This window comes from Trichechus manatus, unplaced genomic scaffold, assembly GCF_000243295.1.
Source record: "Trichechus manatus latirostris isolate Lorelei unplaced genomic scaffold, TriManLat1.0 scaffold00213, whole genome shotgun sequence".
NCBI classification, from domain to species: domain Eukaryota; kingdom Metazoa; phylum Chordata; class Mammalia; order Sirenia; family Trichechidae; genus Trichechus; species Trichechus manatus.
Genome location: NW_004444149.1, coordinates 1619853 through 1644041, shown reverse-complemented (window position 1 = coordinate 1644041; position 24189 = coordinate 1619853). Strand labels below are relative to the sequence as shown.

The 24189-nt window shown below is 39.2% G+C and overlaps 1 protein-coding gene across 6 annotated transcripts in view; it reads right to left on the bottom strand.

Annotated features, from left to right (window-relative positions):
* Positions 1 to 24189, bottom strand: part of ASH1L (ASH1 like histone lysine methyltransferase) — a 239739-nt gene that overhangs the window by 77213 nt on the left and 138337 nt on the right. For all 6 annotated transcript variants that reach the window (XM_023742556.1, XM_023742554.1, XM_023742553.1 and 3 more), the window contains one exon: positions 10431 to 10613. In XM_023742556.1, coding sequence (XP_023598324.1) covers positions 10431 to 10613 — 183 coding nt within the window. The remainder of the gene's footprint in view (positions 1 to 10430; positions 10614 to 24189) is intronic.

Below are 24189 nucleotides of genomic sequence, written 5' to 3'. Positions count from 1 at the left end.
TATGAAGAATGCAGCATCAGGATTGGAGTAAGACTCATTAACAACCTGTGATGTGCAGGTGACACAGTCTTGCTTGCTGAAAGTGAAGACGACTTGAAGCACTTACTGATAGAAGATCAAAGATGACAGCCTTCAGTATGGATTATACTTCAACATAAAGAAAACAAAAATTCTCACAACTGGACCAGTAAGCAACATCATGATTAATGGAGAAAATATTGAAGCTGTCAAGGATTTCATTTTACTTGGATGCACAATTAACACCCATGGAAATAAAACAGTTAAGGTATCAGACGATGTACTGTACTGGCAAATCTCCTGCAAAAAAAAAACAAAAACAAAAAACCTGTTTCCATCAAGTCAATTCTGACTCATAGCGACTCTATAGGACAGAGTAGAACTGCCCCATAGGGTTTCCAGAGAGCAGCTGGTGGATTCAAACTGTTAACCTTTTGGTTAGCGGCCAAATGCTGAACCACTGCACCAAGACCTCTTTAAAGTGTTAGAAAGTGACGATGTCACTTTGAGGACTAAGATGTGCCCAACACAAGTGATGGTATTTTTTTTTTTTTTATTGTACTTTAGATGAAGGTTTACAGAACAAATAGTTTCTCATTAAACAGTCAGTACACACATTGGTTTATGACATTGGTTAACAACCCCGCGACATGTCAACACTCTCCCTTCTCGACCTTGGAGGACTTTTTTTCTTTTGGTGAAAATATACATAGCCAAAGATACACCATTTCAAAAATTTCTACATGTACAATTCGGTGACATCGATTACATTCTTCCAGTTGTGCTACTATTCTCACTGTCCTTTTCCAAATTATTCCATAAGCATTATCTTCAACTCACTGCCGCACAGGTTTCCCATCAATCCTTTTGAGTTGCTGTTGTCAGTTTCATCTCACACAGATAAATGTTGTTTTTTTTTTTTGTACTTTAGATGAAAGTTTACAGGATAGTTTCTCATTAAACAGTTAGTACACATATTGCCCTATGACAATGGTTAACAATCCCATGACATGTCAACACTGTCCTTACTCAATCTTGGGTTCTCAGCTTTCCTGTCCCCTCCTGCCTTCTAGTCCTTGCCCTGGACTGCTGTGCCTCATTAGTCCCGTTTTGTTTTATGGGGCTGTCCGATCACCGGCTGAATGGTGAACCTCGGGAGTGACTTCACCCCTGAGCTAAAAGGGTGTCTGGGGGCCATACTCTTGGGGTTTCTCCAGTCTCTGTCAGGCGAGTAAATCTTGTCTTTTTTGTGAGTTAGAATTTTGTTCTACATCCTTCTCCAGCTCTGTCCAGGACCCTCTGTTGTGATCCTGGTCAGAGCAGACAGTAGTGGTTCCAGGCACCATCTAGCTGTATTGGACTCAGTCTGGTGAGGCCGTGGTAGCTGTGGTCCCTTAGTCCTCTGGACTAATCTTTTCCTTGTATCTTGTTCTCTTCATTCTTCCTTGCTCCCGAAGGGGTAAGACCAGTGGAGTATCTTAGATGGTTGCTCACAGGCTTTTAAGACCCCTGGTGCTTACTCACCAAGGTAGAATGTAGAGCGTTGTCTGTATAAACTGTGTTATGCCAGCTGAGTCAGATGTTCCCCGAGAGCCATGGTATTTTTTTAACTGCTTCATATGGAGGCGAAAGCTGGACAACGCATAAGGAAGATGGAAAAAGAATTGATGCCTTTGAATTATGGTGCTGGTGAAGAATATTGAATATAGCATGGACTGCCAGAAGACTGAACAAATCTGTCTTGGGAGTATAGCCAGAATGCTCCTTAGAAGTGAGTATGGCAAGACTTTGTCTTCCTTACGTTGGACATGTTGTCAGGAGGGACCAGTTCCTGGAGAAGGACATCATGCTTGGTAAAGCAGAGGGTTAGCAAAAAAGAGGAAGAACCTCAACGAGATGGACTGACAAAGTGGCTGCAACAATGGGCTCAAAGATAGCAATGATTGCAAGGAGGATACAGAACTGGGCAGTGTTTTGTTTTGTACACACAGGGTCACTATGATTCGAAACTAACTTGAGGGTACCCAACAACAACAACATATAGACAAAAAGCAGACTCAGAGGGCTGGGAGGCTAGGGCTGTGGTCATCAAGGGGAGCAGGGTTTCTCTTGGAGGTAATGAAAATATTCTAAAACTGACTGTGGTGATGGATGCACAACTCTGAATATACTGTTACTGAATTGCACACTTGAAACATACACTTTTAAGACATAAACTAAGTCCCAGTTTTCTTTACAAAACTGCACCTTATCATTTCTGAATTCTTACAGCATTTATAGTTTGAGACACGTGATTCTTTAGCGAGGGTCTGGGAATCTGCATTTTTAAAAAAGTTCCCTAAATGGTCCTTATACTGGTTATTGGGAAATACTGGATTCTACTATCTCTAAGGATCTTCACAGTTTAAAATTCAGTCATTTTTTTTACTCTAATTAAATCCTCGCAGGGATAAAGGTCTTGTCCCTACTTTTGTGGTATTTAGTGAGGTACTGACTAAAGTGGCTTTCTAAAATTTATGGAGCAGACTTCTTTTTTAAAGGCTATTTTATTTTGTTTTCCTTTCACGGAACAGTTAAGAACTGGCAAAAAAGAAAAAAAATTGAACTAGGATGCAAAGAGATATTTGAAAGGATCTGGTAAATTCCTTTCTGTTTTAAGCTATTCCACTAAGAAAATCCTTCTAGGATGATATGAGAAACTTATCTCAATTAACTCCCATCTATTAACACCACAAAATGATGGCTTCTGAGTTAGGCCATATTGTCTTCCAGTCTAAGTAAGATTAGAGGGATGTCTACCAATATTGAATTTTTATCGAAGTAACGGCTTGTCCTGAAAACCCGGGATGTAATTTTTTGAAATAGCTATTTAAATCTTGTTACCTAATATGCTTATCAGGCCAAGATTAATGAACAGTCAAGTCAGAAATAGTAATTGCTAATGAAGCCACTTTACTCTCACTAGAGGGGGCTATAGCAACATAGTCGCTGCTGATCTAACGCCAGCTGCAAACATGTTTTCCTAAACCATACCGACATAGCCAATTTTCTATAAAAAATAAAAAAATCTAAATGGGATGATGGACTACATCCCAAGGCCCTCATTCCTAAGTGGCAGACCAAACTTTTATAAATAATGATCTATAATTCCTGAGAATATACACAGTGATACCATGACATGATACAATCCACATTCGGAGCCAAACCAAGAGTGGAGAGTTCTTTAGCCATTTTTGTTAATGCTGTCTTATTAGCTCCTTTTATGAAAACAAGCAACTTCTGGATGTGGCTGCTGGCAGCAAGTATCATTTATTATAATGACAACTGATTTTTGTTTTTCTCTGAAAAAAGATTAGAGGCTGGAGGCACCTACAGCTTAAACGTGATGGGAGACTACAGAGAAAAAGGGAAAGGAAACTTGCCTTTGGGAGAGTGACACAGAAGAAAGAGCTAAGATGCACTCTGAGTACCTACTGTATGTCAGGAACTCTACATATATCATCTCACTTGGGTAACAGAGCATGACAGACTAGAATACATCCCTCAAAAATCAAACCACTGGAGAGGTACTACCAGCAAGACGGCTGTGTAAACAACTTCATGTTCCCATCCTCCCACAGAAGCCTTAAGCAACAAGCAGAAACTGGAAGAACCAACTTCACCAGAAGTCTGGAAACCAGTCAAAAGTTTACAGCAACCAAGTGAATAGTGAATCAAGAAAAAGATGACTGAAGAACAGTAGGAAAACTTTGGTTTCCTACTGGCCTAATCCCCCACCCCTTCCCAGGCAAAGAGAAGCAGAGGGAATACTTCCTAACTCATTCTATGGGACCAGCATTACCCTAATTCCAAAACCAGATAAACACATTACAAGAAAGGAAAACTACATACCGGTATCTCTCATGAACACAGATGCAAAAATCCTCAACAAAATATTGGCAAATTGAATCCAACAATGTATAAAAATAATTATATACCATGACCCAGTAGGAATTATTTCAGGAATGCAGGGCTGGTTCAACAATCGAAAATCAATTAACGTAATCCATCACATCAATAGGCTAAAGAAGAAAACTCAGAACATGGATGGATGAAGAAGAAGCATTTGACAAAATTCAACACTCATTCATAATAAAAACTCTCAGCAAACTAGGAATAGAGGAGAACTTCTTCAACTTAAGAACATCGACAAAAAACCTACAGCTGACACGATACTTAATGGTGAGAAACTAGATGATTGAGAACAAAGCAAGGATGTCTACTCTCATCACTCCCATTCAGCACTGTACTGGAAGTCCTAGCTAATGCAATAAAATAAGAAAAGGAAATAAAAGATGTACAGATTGGGAAGGAAGAAATAAAAATGTCTTTGTTTGCAGATGACATGATTGTCTATGTAGAAATCCCAAAGAATCAACAAAAAAATTCCCAGAACCAAGGAGTGACTGAAGTAGCAGGATACAAGGTTAACGTACAAAATTCAACTGCTTTCCTATATGCCAGCAACGAACGAATGGATTGGGGGGCGGTGGGGGAATCTATTTACATCAGCACCAAAAAAAAAAAAAAAAAAAAAAGAAGTACTTAGGAACAAATCTCAGTTATTTTGTTTTAACAATTTATTTTCATTTGCATAATGACTGAAATAAGAAAAATAAACAGAATTCTCAACCTGGTTTTCCTAAAAATGATTAATATGCCTTGAGCAAGTCACTTAACCTTCCTTTTATCAGCTTCAGTTCTCCCATCTATCAAATGAAGGATTAAGCCTAAAAGGGTTAAGGCCTTTTCTAGCTCTAAAATTTTGATAGTGTGATTTTGTTCCTAGGCAAACAGGTAAGGTCTCTTTTTAGAATCTCTTAAAGGGCAATCTGTCTTCTCATGTGCAAAGAACTTGGTCCCTCTGATGAGAAAAATTTTAGCAGGAGGGCTCTAAAATAAGACAGAAAAAGAGAGGAGGGGAAATGAAAAGTGAAAAAACAAAAAGTAGGTAAAGAAAACACCCAAGCCAAACCAAAGCTTATTTGGAGATACACTGTTGTGGGATGAATGCCATCCTGGTAGAAAAGTGATAGGAATGGAGACTTAGAACTGCACCATTCTATAGAAAAGGTATTGGAGTATTTTTAATATTTAACAATAATGGGGGAAATTCAAGGTAACAATCCTTACTCTTGGATTTTCTTTTTGATACAATTTAACCCAATTTTGAGAATTAAAAGTACCAAAATCTACTTTATACAAAGGGAATGATGTGAAGTTCATCGATTATCCAGTCTATACTCTGCATTTAAATTAGAGTTAGAACAGAGTATTCCTAAAGCATTTCAGAAGAAAATGAACCATATACTGGTCTTCAACCCTACCCTTACTATTATTTATATGAAAGGAATTTTAATTCACCACACCTGGATGTCAGTCCCTGAAAAGCTGTATGATTCAGTGTAAAACAACAGTCACACCTCTATGTGCTCAAGACTCCAGTACTGACTTCACTGGCAACTTCTGGGAGCTCGGTAAGTTCCGCAACCTTTCTGTGTCTCAGTTTCCTAAGATGTTAATAGTAACCACATGCTTTACTATTCCTATAGACTTAATAATACACATGAAAGTACTCTGAAAATTTAAATAATACAGTAAATGTAAGAAGGTACCATGTTTTTGTTTTATTTCCAGGGATGGGTATTATGTTGAGGATCTGACAACACACATAAAAGTATGTATCATTAATTCCAGGAAAATAAGAAATATTTTACAAGCTTTAAAATTATATTTATTCTATTATTATATAATGGACATAGTACTCAAAAGTAGCATATAAATAGAATTAAATATTACCAGCCAAAAGTTTGGCAGTTCGAACTCACCCTGAGGCACCACAGAAGACAGTTCTAGAGGTCTGCTTCCAAAAGGTCACAGCCTCGAAAACCCTACGGGGCCTTGAAAACCCTATGGAGCAGTTCTACTCTGCAACATGGGGTCGCCATGTATTGGAATAGACTCAGCAGCAACTAACAACAACAACACTTATAAAGAGACTCTCTGTAAAAAAGGCTACTGTCAATCTAGTGCAATTGTTTCTACACTGATTCATTATAATATATACCCTAAAGTCAAAAGTTCACCTTCATATTCACCTAATATATATCTGATATTTTATATTATTTTTAACTCCTCTGAGATAACATGAAGTTTAAATTGCAAAAGTAATACATCTTTAGAACTTCAACCAATAAAGACAAATATAAAATAAGAAGTGAAAACCTTCCACTTTCCAAATCCTACATCCTAGAGAGGTATGGTTAGTAGGTAGAAAATGCCCCTACCCAAGATGTCCATGTCCTAAACTGCAGAACCTGAGAATATGTTAGGTTTCATGGTAAAGGGGATTAAGATTACAAATGGCATTAAGGCTACTAATCAGTTGATTTGGAGATGGGGAGATTATCCTGGATTATCCAGGCAGGCGCAATGTTATTGTAAGGGTTTTTATGAATGGAAAAGGAAGGTAGAAGCATCAGAGTCAGAGAAGGAGATGTGACTACAGAAGAAAGGATACTGGAGTGATGCGAGGTGAGGACTTAAATCATCAATGCTGGCTTTGAAGATGGAAACGGACCACGGAGCAAGGAATGCAGGCAGTCTCTAGAAGCTGGAAAAGGCAAGAAAATCGAGTCTTCCCTAGAGCCTCCAGAAGGAAGGCAAGCCTGCCAACACCTTGATTTTAGCCTAATGAGACCCAATTCAGACTTCTGAACTCAAGAACTGTAAGATAATAAATCTGTGTTGTTTTAAGCCACAAAGTTTGTGGTAATCTGTGATAGCATCCATTAAAAATCAATTCAATTGGACATGGGGAGTCAGGGGTGGAAAGGAGGAGTGTGCTGTTACAGTATGGAGAGAGCAATTAGAGTCACATAATAATGTATGTATAAATTTTTGTATGGGAAAAAATTTAAAAAATTTAAAAAATTAAAAAAAAAAAATTCAAGAGGTAACCCCTTGTGGTGCAGTGAATTGTTTTTATATGGCCTTTGTAGCCACAGTTTCTTAACTTTCTTTTTTTTTTTTTGGGCTGGGACTATGCAAATAAGGTGTGTAAAACTCTTGCAGAGATGGGACAGCAACTATGCAAATAAGGTGTCTGTGGCCTACCAAGGCAGCTGGTCAGTTTTGCCATCCTGCTAGGTTTAAAAGAGCCAATCCCACAGAGACTGAGGGGGACCTCACTACTACCAAGAAGAAGAGCCTGGAGCAGAGTGCGTCCTCTGGACCCGGGGTCTCTGCGCTAGGAACCTGTCAGACCCAGGAGATAGAGAGAGCTGTACCACTAGAGACGGCATGAGATGACAAGAACCAGGAGACTGCTGTAAGACGGCTGCGGTTGGCTTCCTGGCCCATGGAACAAGGTGGCTGCAGTGGGCTTGCCGATCCACAGAATAAGAGAGCTGAGCGTGTTTGGGCAGAAGGCTTCCTGGCGCAGTAAAGTGCCTCCAGGCACTTACTGGCAGAGCTAAAGAGCTGTAATACTTGCCTGAACAGGGCAAAGGCTGAGAGTGAGGGCTGGCAGTCGGCAGGGCCAAGAGCAAGGCCTACTTGCCTGCCTGTGGGCATGGTGGAGAATGGGAAGTTGGAAGTTGTCCTGATTTACGAACTGCATCCTGACTTGTATCCTGTTAATTCCAAGTTGATTCTGATCTCAGGTTGTAGCCTGTTATTTCCCTAATAAACCCCATAATAGGGAGTATGGTCTGTGAGTTCTGTGTGGCCGCTGCAAAGAATTACTGAACCCAGCAGAGAAGCAGAAAGTGTCATCAGAGGGACAGTTGGTGTCGGAACTGGTAAAAAGGCTGCAGAGTGGAAGTATGTCTGATCTCCACTTCATAAGAATCAGCTTTGGGCTGATGGTGATTCTCATTCCCACCCTTGAAGTTAGATGAGGACTTCTGCTACTACAGTACTACACCCCAGTTAATAGTTAGATGACTATATTAAAAGACACTTTTTGATGCCTATAAAAATACACATTAATAAAATAGAGGTTTTCTTAAGCCAAGGAGTACTGACGGCCCCACTTTTATCTGGTATTTTAATGACATCAGCATATACCCAGCAATACAAAACAGGAACATTCGGGGGATCACTGACTCTGCCACTGTCCCTCACTCCCTATATCTTAACCAGTTTTTAATTCCAGTCAATTCTAATGTCAAAACACTACATGAATCCAGTCCTTCCAACTTTTTTCCACTGCTATTTTTTTACTTCGTGACGTTATTTCTATCCTGAGAAACTGTAAAGGTAGCTTCCAAACTCTTCTTCTGACTTCCAGTATCTCCTCATATAACTCATTCTCTATATGGACACTGTGGTTTTATCTTAATCCAACTTTGATTGAATCACACTCTCCTCACATATCCCTTTAACATCTCTGATGATTTATACGCAAAAGAGTAACCTTGCAATTTTTTTGCATCTTTCTGTGGCCCCTCAAAAACAAAAGGCTAGCAACAAAAAATAGGCATCCTACAAAAATACAGTGCTTCACGGCGTTTAAGAATGCATCTATCTACTAACTTGATCGATGTTCTTTATCAATATTCCAGTATTAACCATTTTCTTCCTACTTATTTTTGTGAGATGAAGAGATAATTCTAATATAAATAAGGTGATGCTTCAGTCAATTTTCAGAGTCAAAGATGTGTCAGACCAGGGACATTTTAAAAATACTGATTTGGTTGATGATACTTAATTTCTGATTTAAAGGCTGACTTTATTATTAACATTCTACTCTATTTTAAGAGATGTGATGCGAGTTAAAACATAGAAGCATAAAGGAAAATTTTTTTTTTTTTTTTTTAAGCAGAAAGCTTGGTAAATGTCACTTGGAATAATGACCATATTTCCAACCTTCCTTGTGGCTAAAGTATGGTCATGTGACTAGGTTCTGGCCAATGGCTATAAATGAGGTTTTGAAAATTTCCTTACAAAGGGGGTGCACGTTGTACTCCCCTCCTTTCTCTTTTCTACTGTCTAATGAAGATCCCAGCAGCCTTACTGGAACATGAGCTGAACTTGGGAATACAGCTTAGTGCTGAGATAGAAGAAAAAAACAGGAGTCTAGGTTCCTGAAGAGACTCTGAAGGTACTATATTAGCCCTGAACTGCATACTACAAAACTTCTTTTAAATGAAAGGGAAATAAATGCCTATCTTCTTAAAGCCTTCATTATTTGGGAGGATTTCCTATTATTGGTAGCTAAACCTAAGCGTAACTAATAAAATGTTTTCATGAACTAAGAAGTAGGTATAGAGTACAAAGACTTTATGTAATACCTGCCTCAATCAAAATCTCCTCAATACACACTATGGGAATTCTGTGGTTTTCATGTTAATCACTTTAACCACAGTAACTCAGATATATCTTTAAAATCTAACCTTTCCTTTTTCAATATCACTTTTTTCAGTCTAAGTTCAGACCCTCATGACCTCTTGGTATGGTGAGAGCTACTGCCATTAGTATCTCTCACATTCAAATAATTTTCTAGAGTTACCATTTTAAAGCATAAATCTTCCTTTTCCCTTTCCTAAAAATCTCATCTATGACTCCCTATGAGTTGGAATCGACTTGACGGCAACCAACAACAACACAGCTTCACAGAATGAAGATTAAACATATTAGAGTCAGTTTAGCATTATAACGTGATACTCATTTTCCATAACTCCACTATATTTCAGAAATACTGAACTGAGTTTTTCTAATATATGCGAAACCTTTGCATGTTAGTGTATGTGCCTTTCTACGTGCTGTTGTGTCTGGAATACCCTTCTTTACCTGGCAAACTCTATCCAACCTCCAAAACCTAACTCAATTATACTCCATAAAAGAAGTCTTTCTCAATGATAATTAGTTGCTATCTACTTGGGGCTTCAAAAATTCTCAGTTAGAATGCTTATCAAGTTGTACTGTAATTATATGTTCAGTATCATTCTTTTCTATGGGAGTATGAAGTTCTTAAAAGAAGGGTGTTTTATTAATCTGGCAAAGTACGTGGAACACAGAAAGCGTTCAATCAACGACCAATGAATGAAGATTATCATCAAGATCATTTTAGTTATACAAACAGTGCCATTTTTGTTACTTTTAATGAATAAAATGGTACCATTAGAATCCAAATTATAGGAATGTCATCTTGAAAGGCAGAGAGTAGATAAAGATCAGGGAAGATAATTAGCTCCATACAATATAGTACAATGTCATGAGTAATACAGCAGACATTTAGGTATTCGTGATGAGATCCGTATTTGTGTGTAAAATTACATTTGCATTGTGTTTTTTAATATTTATTTTGTCAAACATGGAAGAATAACAGGTCTTTAAAAGCAAATCAGCTGACAGGTGCTACTACTTACTCTGTAGTTTTGTAAACGTCAGAATACAGCCCTGCTTTCTGATACTTCTTCTTTGGGGGACGAGGGGTCTTCTTTTCCCTTGGGATGAGAGAGAGTACAGGTTGCAAGGTACTTTCAGGTTCAGGAGGTTTTTCTGGGGTTTCGGGAGGACTGGCAGTCTCAACTGCTGCTGCTTCAGTAAAGCTGAAAAGAGAAGTTTAAAGATAATTTCATCGTGAAAAAATTATTTCCCTGCAAATGGTTTTCTATTTAAAAAACAATCACAGTTATTAAAAAAGGGATATGGAGATTTCCTCATCTGGCCATGTTGGATGAGGAACTGGTACTAGATATGTCCTTTCCAAGTACACTACTGAAAACATGATCAATTATTAGAACACTAGATTTATAAAACAATTATCAGAAACTGGACAACAGTCAGTACAAGACTGCAATCTCTGAGAAAATGAAAATTAGTAATGTAAGTCCTAAAACCACACTAGCTTTCTAGGCAGAGGTACTTTCTAGACTGTGGTGTAGGCAGGAGAACCTCAGCAGAGAAGAGCCAAACTGATGAGTTGAAAAGAGTACGAGAGGCTGAGACATCTGGAATTTATAGGGAAGCGTAACCAAGTTTAGAAAGCTGTGAAGAAAAATAATTCCAAAAATCTGTGTATGAGTTTTCTTTAGAGTACTGTGAGGTTTAAATATATTTTACCCATGGAGGACATCTAGCTCAATTGGTATAACATATAAAGAAAATGTTCTACATCCTACTTTGGTGAGTAGCGTCCAGGGTCTTAAAAGCTTGGAGCAGCCATCAAAGATACACCACTGGTCCCATCCCGTCTGGAGCAAGGGAGAATGAAGAAGACCAAAGACACAACGGAAAGATTAGGCCAAAGGACTAATGGACTATAACTACCACAGCCTCCACCAGCCTGAGTCCAGCACAACTAGATAGTGCCTGGCTACCACCACTGACTGCTCTGACAGGGGTCACAATAGAGGGTCTTGGACAGAGGTGGAGAAAAATATAGAACAAAATTCTAACTCACAAAAAAAGACCAGACTTACTGGTCTGACAAGAGACTGGAGAAATGCCAAGAGTATGGCCCCTGGACACCCTTATAGCTCAGTAATGAAGTCACTCCTGAGGTTCACCCTTCAGCCAAAGATTAGACAGCCCCATAAAACAAAACGAGACTAAATAGGCACACCAGCTCAGGGGCAGACACAAGAAGGCAGGAGGGAACAGGAAAGCTGGTAATGGGGAACTCAAGGTCGAGAAGCAGAGTGTTGACATGTCATGGAGTTTGCAACCAATGCCACAAAACAATATGTGTATTAATTGCTTAATGAGAAACTAATTTGCTCTGTAAACCTTCATCTAAAGCACAATAAAAAAAGAAGAAAAAATTTTACCCAAAGAATTTGGCCTTTATCCTTGGTTCGTAAGAGATAATCTGTAATACCTTGGAAGTGCCCCAGTAATTGAAGTACCTTTGATAAGGCCTCCAGACCACATCTGAGGGTTTATTCTAATGATGTCACTCAGGTTGGGGCTGGCCAGGACCACCAAATGGGTGATATCAGCTGACCTTAAAGGGGGAGGGGTATGACTCCATCAATCACGACTACATAATGCACCCAAATAAAGATTCTGGACATGCAAGCTCCATGCACTTCTTGGTTGATGAAAGGCACTGATACACGAGAGGGTAGTGTACCCCTTTTTGGGATATGGAAGCTCCACATTGGGAACCATCCCAGACCCTGACCTATGCATCTCTTCATTTGTAACCTTTTTCCTGTAATAAAACTGTAACCGTGTTTAAGTACAGCATTCTGTGTGAATTCTCTGAGTTGTTCCAGCAAATTATGATACCCAAAGGAGTAGTGTAAGCCAGTAGGTCAGAAGTGAGGGTGAGGGGTGATGGGGACTCTTGAGTTTACAGCTAGTATCCTGAGGGGGTAAAGGGAATCCCAAATCTGTAGCCAGTAAGGTCAGACATGAGGGGATCCGTAGAGGCCCCTGAACTTGCAACTGTCATTCTGAAGGGGTAGCAGAAAAACCCTGAATTTGTAGCCAGCAAGTTAGAAGTGAGGGTGTTGTAATAATTCCCAAGCTTGTGGCTGGCATCTGGTGTCTTTGTCATCTGAAAGACGATGTCCTTTAACCTGTGAGATCTGACCTCACTCCAGGCTGTTAGAGGAAGAAGTGCTGCAGTGCAGCTGGTGTCAAAACAGAAGTAGCAGAGAGGTGAGAAGTAAGGATTTTGATTTATGTTGATTACTATCCTCATAAGCATACAGCTAAATACTAAGTTGTGCACGAGAAGGGTGAAATTCCAGGAAGCTGGACAAAGAGCAATCAGATTAAGTGCAAGCTGAACAATTCTGAGAGCTCACATATGATGGCAGACAATTGAGTTCCAACTAGGCAGAGTGGAAAGACATTGCTGAACACCCAGGGCACTCCATAGAGACCTCAGAAGGAGAACTTTACTTGTAGTGGTAGGGCTAACCTATCTCTGGGATAAAAGGCAACCCTAACAAACCTTAAAAAATAATCCTCCAAAAAGATCCATGTTGACCCACTTGTAACTTAACTGCCTACCCAAATAAAACTGAACATTTGTTAAAGGAAGACAACAAAATCTAGAAACTCAATAATGTAACATTCACAATGTCCTGCATCCAACAAAAAATTCCTGTATGTCAAAAAGCAGGAAAATGTGACCCTGGAGGAATATCATTCAACAAAAACAGCTCCAGAAATCACACAGATAGATGAGGACTTTGAAAGTATGATCAAGGACATTAAGGAAAAAACCATAAGACATTAAAAACAAAAACCCAAACGGAACTTTGAGAACTGAAAAATAAAAAATCTGAAATGAAAAATTCATTGGAGGGTGCTTAACAGTAAATCAGACATTGTAGAAGAAAACATCAATGAGCTTGAAGAGAAAGCAACAGAAACTACCCAAACTTATGCACAGAGGAAGAATATTTATTTACTTAAAATCAAAGACCTGTGGGACAATATAAAGCAACTGGAATTTTGGAGTCCCGGGATAGAAGAAAACAAGAGGAAAAAACATTTAAGATTAATATCCAAATATTTTCCAAAGTTGATAAAATATATAAATGCACACTTCCAAAAAGCTAAACCATAAACATAATAAAACAAAACAAAAGAACTAAGGCATATAATAACAAACTTGCTGAAACCTAGTGACAAAGAAAAAAATCATAAAAGGAGCCAGAGGGAAAAAATATACACTACATTAGAGAGTAAAAAAAATAAGAATGACTATAGACTTTATGTCTAAGACAATGCAAGCCAGGAGACAATGGAATAGCATCTAAAAGTGCTAAACAAACAAACAAAACAATTTTAAATTGACAAAAACATCTTTCAACAATAAAGATGATTCTGGTTCCAGAGAAAATTGAATAGATGCATTTCTCCCTATTCCTCTTGCTAAACAGAGTTAAAAATCCTGGACATTACACATAAAATAAACCTAAGCAAAAAGACTGGCTACAGACCTTGCAAATCAAGCAACAACACAGTGGTGAGTTTCCTGGATTTTCCTTTTGCCTTATATACCCCAGACCAGAGAAGCCGGAAACCTAGTCACACCAGTGGAAACAAGCCCGAAGAAAAGCTAACTGTCTATAACCAAAGGACCAGGAAAGTGGCAACACAGTAAGACAGAAACTTTTAGACAATAACTACCCAACTTGTGCCAACTACCACAGAAAAAAAACACGGCTTCTTGAATATCCCCATCACTAAACGCCTAGACGTCTACTTATGCCCACCTGTAACAGGGCACCTCTACAAAAAGGAAGCTAGGACTCTCTTCCCCATCCAGTAGTAATGAGGCATCCATCCAATTCCCGCCAGACTGGTGTCAGTAGAGGACAAATGAGAAGTTAAAATTTTCACCACCATCCTGTAGTAACAAGACCTCTTTACCACTGTCAGTAGAGGCCACACGGTAAATAGTAACAAGGCTCCCCCCCGCTACCCCAGAAGAGAGTTCTCAGTGGAGGCCTAGTTAAAAAAACCTTAAGTCCTACTCTACCCAGCACACTACTCTTTCTCCTTCCTGAGGTGTCAAAGGAGGCTAACTGGGAATCCTGGATCTTCACCTCCACCTAACAGTAGTGAGGCAGCGCCCCTCTTCCTCCACCAGCATGGTGTCAGAGAAGGCCTGCTAAACAGAAGACATAAATAAGATCTACAGTCTCATAATACTATTAAAAAACTATGAGTTATACAAATAATTAGCTAAATCCTAACTTGAATGATAAAACACAATCAATAGATGCCAGCACTGAGAAGACACAGATGTTGGAATTATCTGACAAAGATTTTAAAACAGTCATCACAAAAATGCTTCAACAAGCAATTATAAACAAGCTTGACACAATTAAGAAATAGAAAGTCACAGTAAAGGAACAGAAAATATAAAGAATGAACCTCAGTAACATGTGGGACTATAACAAAAGATCTAACTTTAGTGTCATGAGAATCCCAGAAAGAGATGAAAAAGAGGGTGGGGATGAAAAAAGCATTCAAAGAAATAATGGCTGAAAAGTGTCCAAATTTAGCAAAACACATAAACCTACAGAAGAAGCTGAGAAAACCCAGAGAGGATAAACTCAAAGAAATTCTTATTGAGACGTATTATAATCAAACATCAGAATACTAAAGACAAAATAAATAAATAAATAAAAAGGGAAACAATGAGAGAAAAGACTTCTTACCTGTAAGAGAAAGCCAATTTCTCATCTGAAATCATGAAGGCCAGAAGGAAATGGCAGAATATTTTTCATGTACTGAAAGAAAAGACCTGTCAATCCAGAATCCTATACCTATCAAAGGAATGAAAAGGAAATCAAGACATTCCAAGATGAAGGAATATTAAGAAATTCATTGCCAGCAAATCTACCCTGTTAAAAATGGGTAAAGAAAAGTTCTCTCCACAGAAAGTAAACATAAAAGAAGGAAACATGGAACATCAGAAAAGAAGAAAGAACAACAGAAAGAGAAAAAATACAGGTAAATACATAGACTTTCCTTTTTCTCGAGTCTTCTAAATTGTATTTGATGGTTATAGTAAAAACAATAACACTGCCTGATGCTGATGTCAATGTATACATATAAAATAGATATAATTATAAATGGAGGATGGTAAAATTATTTAAACAGAGTTAAGGTAAAAATTCCACAGGATGAAGGAAAACGATACCAGATGGACTCTTGAATCTAAACAAAGAAACAAACAGTAACAGTAGAAATGGAAAATATGTGGGTAAGTATTAAGACTTTTAGCTCTCTCATTTTCTAATTCTTTTAAAAGAGAACTGGCTGCTTAAAGTAAAATAATAATGCATTTTGGAGTCTACAATACACAAAGAATTAAATGCGTAACAGCAATAACACAAAGGTCAGGAGCAAGAAAATGGAAATACATTCACTCCTCACTTATCGACACGGTTAGGTTCCAAAGGCCAGGTCATTATGTGAAAATTGGTGTTATGTGAAAATGGAGGATGACCACATCAGATCACAAAAATGGATGACGACTACATTATTACACAACTGCTAAACCACTGAGAATCATGGCCCAGCCAAGATGACACGTAACATGAACCATCACAGCCAGCATTACTCTCGCTTCACACCTTGGCACTCGTTACTAACAGACGTAATCGTTAATGCGCAAAAGAGTTGGATAGTAGATTCTTTTTTTACTATTGTTGTAAATGTGAAATGTTGGATAACGAGGTAGTTGGTAAGTGAGGAGTAGGTATACATTGTTATAAGGGTTTTACATTATCTATTACATGCAAAGTGGTACATTATTAGAAGTTTGATTGTGATAAATGCATATTGTAAATCCTAGAGTACTCACTAAAAACAACAAGAAAGAGGTACAAGCAAAGAAGCAAATGGTAAAGGTAAAATGAACCAGAAAAAAGTATTCAATATGAAACAGAAATGAGAAAAGAAAAAAGGAATGAAGAACAAATAGATCAAAGGGAAAACAAATAGCAAAACGGAAGACTTAGCTCCAATCAAATTGATAATTACAGAATTATCTGTATATATACAGACATACAGAATTATCTGTAATTATGTGATATGGCAGAAACACATCAATTAAAAGGCAAAAAACTGTCAGAATAAAAACAAGTTCCAACTATATGCTGTCTATAATAAAACAACGAAAAGCAGTAAGTATTGATGAAGATGTAGTGAAACTGGAACCCTCATATATTGCTGGGGGGAATGTACAATCACTGTGGAAAACACTTTGGATGCTCCTCAAAAACTTAAATATAGAATTACCACATAATCCAATAATTTCACTCCTACTCAAAATAACTAGAAACAAGTACTGAAACAAATACTTGTACACACATGTTCATGGCAGCACTGCTGGCAAATGGCAATAGCCAACAGGAGAAAACAACCCAAACGTCTACCAACAGATAGATTAAAAAACTGTGGTATATAAAATACAACAAGTATTATTCAGCCATTAAAAAAAAAAAAATACTGATACAAGCCACATCATGGAGAGACTTTTAAGTGAAACAATCCAGACATAAAAAGTCACATATTGTATGACTGCATTTAAACGAAATATTCAGAATAGGAAAATCCATACAGACAGAAAGGAGACTGGTAGTTGCCAGGGGTTGGAAGAAAGGGAAATGGGGAGTAATTGTTTAATGGGTGTGGGGTTACCTTTTGAGGTGGTGAAAATGTATTGGAACTAGATAGAGGCAGTGGTTGCTAAATATTGTGAATGTCACTGAATTGTTGACTTTTAAATGGCTAGTCTTATTTTAAGTGATCTTCACCTAAATTAAAAAAAAAAAAATGAAAGGATAGAGTTAAGGAAATAAAAAGGCAAGCCACAGACTGGGAGAAAAATATTTACAATTCACATTTCCGATAAAGGACTTGAATCCATATTATATAAAGGACTCTGAAAACGCAATAATAAGAAGGCAAGCTACCTAAAAAAATGGGCAAAATATTTTAACGGACACTTCATAAAAGAAAACATACAAATGATCCAAAGCTGCTCAACATTATCAGATACCAGGGGAATGCAAATTAAAACTAAATGAGACACTATACACCTAGAAGAATGGCTAAAATTAAAAACACAGATAATAATCAAGTGTTGGCAAATATGTGAAGCAACTGGAATTCTCACACATGGCTGGTGAGAAAATAAAATCATAAAATGACTTTGGAAAACAAACACTTTGGAAAAATAGTGCCACTAGTTCCTTTAAGGTTAAACATACATTTATCATAAATCCTAGCAATTCCACTTCTGATTATTTGTCCAAAATATACTAAAATATATGTGTACAATGCATCCAAATGTTCACTCCAGTCTTTTTAATAAGAGACCCAAAATGGAAGCAGCCCAGAGGTCCATCAATAGATAAATGGTAAAAAAATTTGTGGGAAATCAAGACAATGGAATATTACTTTGCAATAAAAAGGAGGAAGCTGTTCATACAAACGTGGATTAATGTCCGAAACATGCTGAAAGTAGCCAGAAACAAAACACTGCATGTATATATATGATCCTATTAATGCAGAACTTCTTAAATAGGGAAAATTAATCTGAAGCGGCAGAAATCATATCTTTGGTCTCCTGGGGCTATGTGTGGGGAGAGTCTGCCTGAAAAGAGGTATGATGGAAATTTTTGGCGTGATGAAAAGTTCTGTATCTTCTCTATGGTGATGAACGCATGGATAAACACATTTGTCAAAATTAAAAAAAAAAACGGTATACTTCAAGTGGTTACATTTTACTGTAAATAAATGTCAATATATCCGATTAAATTAAAAATATGAAATCATCTCACTCCAAAATTCAATTACATTTGTTTTCTAAAGCCATAATGCTTCTCTGTCAATGATTTATACCACAGAAGTAACCTAATAAAGCTGCTCCAACTCCAAGCCTTTTCTCAAATCACTGAGTATGTGTAGAAATACCATTTCGCTATACACCTTACTACTTTCCTATTATTTCTTCTAAACCCTTTTATGTACAGAAAGCCATTTGTCTAAATGCAAATAGCAAAGATGATGAAAATCATCTGACTTGACATCTTTTATACCTTAGTATCTTTTGGAATGTGGTGAGTGGAAGACAATAAAATGGGAGCTATGATAAATAGCATCAGCAGCAGCTAACGCCCCATCTTTCATATATTTCATTGTGTTAGTGAGACAAAGTTCTGTTTCCACTAATGGCAGAGTAAGCTTTAATTGGATCAATCCTCCGAAAGATAACTATAAACTCTAGAAAACATACGGAAAACAACTACCTGAAGACACTGGAGAATGAACAAAAGCAAGTATATTCTGGAGTGGAGTCAAATGTTGAAGAAAGGAACTGCAAGGGGTAATTTCCTTACTTTTTTTTTCTTTCTTATAGCTTTTAGCCTGAGCATAGACCATATTGGGTGCTACGAGGGGTAGCTAAAACTCTAACAGCAAATCAACAGTCTTCCAACTTGGAGAGCCAGAGGATAAATTTTTAGATCACCATATGTCTTAGTCATCCAGTGCTGCTATAACAGAAATACCCAACTGATGGCTTTAACAAAGAGAAATTTATTCTCTCACAGTCTAGTAGGCTACAAGTCCAAATTCAGGGTGTCAACTCCAGGTGAATGCTTTCTCTGTCGGCTCTGGAGGAAGGTCTGTGTCATCAGGATTGGAAGAAGACTCATTAATAACCTGTGATATGCAGATGACACAATCTTGGCTTGCTGAGAGTGAAGAAGACATGAAGCCCTTACAGATGAAGATCACACACCACAGCATTCAGTATGGATTACACCTCAACATAAAAAAACAAAAATCCTCACAACCGGACAAATAAGCAACATCATGATAAATGGAGAAAATACTGAAACTGTCAAGGATTTCATTTTACTTGGATCCACAATCAATGCCCATGGAAGCAGGAGTCAAGAAATCAGACGATGTATTGCACTGGGCAGATATGCTGCAAAAGACCTCTTTTAAAGTGTTCAAAAGCAAAGATGTCTCTCTGAGAACTAAGGTGCACCTGACCCAGGCCATGGTATTTTCAATCTCCTTACATGCACGCGAAAGGTGGACAACAAATAAGAAAGACCAATGAATTGATGGCTTTGAACTATGGTGTTGGTGAAGAATATTGACTACACTATTGTGATGGTTAAGGTTGTGTGTCAGCTTGACTTGGCCATGATTCTGAGTGGTGCGGAAGTCGTATGATGTTGTGATCATGTCCAGGATGACATTTGATATAAGGTGATCACCTCATCTGCTGTGAGTAGCCAATCACATTTGAAAGGGATTTTCCCTAGGTGTGTGGCCTGCATCAAATATAAGTGGACATTTTGTGATCTGATATGATTATCCTACATGCTGTAAATCATAATCTCTATGATGTTAATGAGGCAGGATTAGGATTAAAGGTAGTTATGTTAATAAGGCAGGATTCAATCTACAGAATTAGGTTGTATCTTGAGTCAGTCTCTTCTGAGATATAAAAGACAGAATCGAGCAGAGGGTAGAGGGACCTCATTACCACCAAGAAACAGGCAGGAGTGTGTGTGTCCTTTGGACCTGGGGTCCCTGTGCTGGGAAGCTCCTGGACCAGGGGAAGACTGATGACAAGGACCTTCCCCCAGGGCCGACAGAGAGAGAAAGCCTTCCCCTGGAGCTGACACCCTGAATTCGGACTTCTAGCCTTCTAAACTGTAAGAATAAACTTCTGTTTGTTAAAGCCATCCACTTGTGGTATTTCTTTTATAGCAGCACTAGATAGCTAAGACAGCACCTAACAACAACAACATGCTCAGAATGAGTTAAACACAGGCAGTCTCAGTAGAGAAATGGAATGTATACTGTAAAAAGGAACCAAATGGAATACTAGAACTAAAAAATACAATATTTAAAATCAAGAAAATTTCCTGATTAGGCTTAACAGAATAATAAGGAAGACGGAGGAAAGAATGTGAATTGGAAGAAGGGAAAAAAAAAGTTACCCAATTTGAAAAACAGAGAGAAAAAAGATGATAGGAATAAATGAACAGAACTTTATGGACTTGTGGAACAAAAATCATACCATATGTACTCCTTCTGCCCCTCACGGTATATCATGTATCAACAGTTTATTTCTTCTTACTGCTGAGTAGTACTACATTATATACATACAGTTTAACCATTCACTGTTGGTGGATATTTGGGTTGTTTCCACTTTGGGGTGCTTATGAACAGAGTGGGTATGAATATTCTAATCCATTATGGGAAACAAAGTGTTGGCAATAATGTGGAGCAACTCTCTGAAATGTAAAATGATACAACTGGTTTGCTAAAAAGTTTGGTAGTTTCTTAAAATGTTAAGTGGAAGTTAAGAGGTGAGTGGAAGACAATATAACCCTGTGATATCATCCAGCTGTCCCATTCCTAGGTATTTAGCCAAAAGAAGTGAAAGCACAGGTCTATACAAAGACATATATGAATGTTCATAGCCAAAATACAGCTTTTGTTCTTGCACGATGTTTTTGCTGGGTATATAATTCTGAATTGGTAGGTTTTGCTTTCAGCACTTGAAAAACGCAGTTCCACTGACTTCTGGCTTCCATGTTTCTTTTTAGTTTTACTGAGATAAAATCCATGTATCACAACATTCTGCCTTTAGAAGTGTACAACTTAGTTTTTAGTATATTCACAAAGTTGTGCATCTCTGTCACCACTACCTTATTTAGGACACTTTCATCACTACAAAAAGAAACCCCATATCCATAAGCAGTCATTCTTCCCTTCCCTGAGACCCTGGTAATCACTAATTTGCTTCCTGTTCCGATCAATTTTCCTATTCTGGATATTTCATATAAATGGAATCATACTATATGTGCTTCTTATGTCTGACTTCTTTCACTTAGCCAAAGAATATTCTATTGTATGGATATATCACACTGTTTTTGATGAGAAGTTTTAGGGCATTCGAGCTGCTCTTTCACTGTGTCGTGTACCATCTCTGGCTACATTCAAGATCTTGTCTTTACTTGTTGTTCAGCAGATTGCTGTTCCTCCAGCTTGGGTTTCACTTCACTTCTTGAATGTGTACATTTAAGTCATTTATCAAACTTGGGGAAGTTTCAACCATTATTTCTTCAAATATTTTTTCTGTTCCATCTTTCATCTCTCCTTCTGGGACTCTAACCACACTCATGAAACTTCTGATATTGTCCCACAGGTCCATAAAGCATATTTTCCTTTCTATGGCTGAGCAGAGTTTAATACATGCTTCAAAATTTCTTTCTGGCAAAAATTAATATCTGGGTCATCTTGGAGTCTGTCTCCACTGATTGTTTGCTTAAATTATATTTTTCTAGAAATCTAACCATTTCAAATAAGTTTTCCAATTAGTTGATCATAAAGTTCATATACTAGTCACGTTTTAGTCTCTGAAAGGGCATGGAGCTGATCTCGTTTTTCATTCCTAATCTAACTGTTCCCTTTTTCTGAGCCTAGAGGCCAGCCTGCAACCATTAAACGATTATTTTGCCTTCTGGCTTGCCATTATTTAACAAATAGTGACCAAAATCTTTAACACGGCATACAATGCCACCTGTGTGACCTGGCCCTTACAACTTCCTCTCTAGACTTACTTTAAGTATGGTACTCCCATCCACTCTGTGTTCTAACCATAAAGCTTGCTTTGACTTCCCTGAACCTGCTATTCAAAAGTCTAGTGTAGCTGTGCTACCCTTGATCCTTTAAACAACAGATGAGATCTATTCTTTAGATTTTTACCTTAATCATTACTTCCTGAGGGAAACTAAGTCAATTTCCCCTATTTATAGTCTCAAAAGCTTAAGTAAGGCTTCATAACAGCAGTTAGACCTTAAGATCCATGAGGCTGGGGAAGTGCTCACCACTCCACTGGTATGCACTGCTTAACATCCACGATACATTCTGTGAAATAGGTCGTTATGTGATTTGGGCGTTGCGCCAACACTATACCATATACAGGAGAGAGGGGCACAGGAAGCTCACCAGTCGGCCCGGGACCGTGCCTCTGCGAGACCTCACAGGGGGACTGCATGAAAACCATGGCTCAGCCACCACCATACTGCATGGTCACCATTCGGGTTAAAATGAGCCACGCCCAGCCCTAGCCCACCTGCCCAAGAGTGCGCTTGCCATCCAGCTGGCTACTTCCATCCCGAAGGGCTGCTGGCTCCCTTCTCTTTCTTCCTCCCTGCCTGCCTTCCCTAAGGGGCTTTAAACTCTTCCAGCCACACTTGCCCAAGCCCAGACTGCTTAGTGGCCACCACAGCTGAAAAACCCAAAAAAAAGCCACGGTCTCTGGCCTGGGTGTCACGTGCAGGGTACCCTGGCCAAGTAGGGCAGTGGACTCGGCTGGGCATCACCCTTGGCGGCACCAGCAGCATCTGCATGGACCCTGCCTGAGGCGAGCACTGCGGGACAGGGAGCTGCAGATGGGCGCCAGGACCCCCTCCCCCTGTCATCCCATGACTGGGGTGGATGGGAGACGGAGAGCTAGTGAGATCTCTCTACTCAGAAAAGTACTTCCGGGCGGGGCCGAGATGGTGGAATAGTCAGGTGCTTCCAGTGGACCCTCTTACAACAAAGACCCAAAAAAAACCAGTGATTCGATTATATATGCAATCTGGGAGCCCTGAATATCAAAGGCAGAGTGGAGGAACCAGACTGAGTGGCAGAGGGAGGGAGAGAACGGTTCGGAAGCAGTGAGGAGTTGCCAGACCTGAACCGGGGAGAACCTGAGCCCCTCAGGCTTGAGCAGGTCGGGGGTGAGCGGTGAGGCGGGCAAGCAGCCTTGCTCGGGAGGCGCGTTTTCCTCACCAGGAGAGACCCAGCCACTGAGAGTCTACACGGCCACCCAGAACCAGTGAGAAGTAGCCCTCGATCCAGAGAAAGATAAGTAATTGTGAACGGCCTAGCGCGTGGATAAAAAACACCCCCCTTAGGGAAAAACCTCTCTCCCATTTACCTCCCTGCTCTGCACTGGGTCCCACACCAGCTTCAGCAATGGCCGAGTCCCCTGGGCCGGAAGTAGGATCCGTCACATGCCTGGAGCCATTTTCCCTGCCTTGGAGAGTGAACAAATTAACAAACGGGGAAAAAATAAACTGCCAGCTCCCCTAAGCCAGGAACCCCGGATAGGCACAGCTCCTCTGACTCAGGACAGGCATAAGGGATCCACAGACTTTGAGTGCCTTTCCCCCTGCACAGACTTGTGCGGGCCCATCTCAACGGCATAGGCCCTCATTACCAGAGTATAACAGGGCATATACCAGAAGTCTAACTTCAACTATTTCAGCTGTGAAGTGGCAGGTTCTTAACATTTGACACTGCTCTGACCATTAAGCAGGGTCCTCACCTACCCACATCAGGGGCCTGAGGACTGATGGCTCCACCCATGCCACCAAGCCACTTGCGATAGGGGTCCATGAATAAGTGGTGCTCCCCAATCCTTAAAGCCAACAGCATTAGGTGCTCATAGTCTGGCTGCAAAACCCACCCACTTACGTGCTCTAGGGAACAGGGACACGCCTTCCTCCTGGACACTCAGGGGTGGCCATCAGACCACTGCCTTGCTCAGAGTGTGTCCCCCTGGTGCAGCCAGATGCCTGTGCCTACACCAATCACCCATGCCTGTCTAGGACTGTA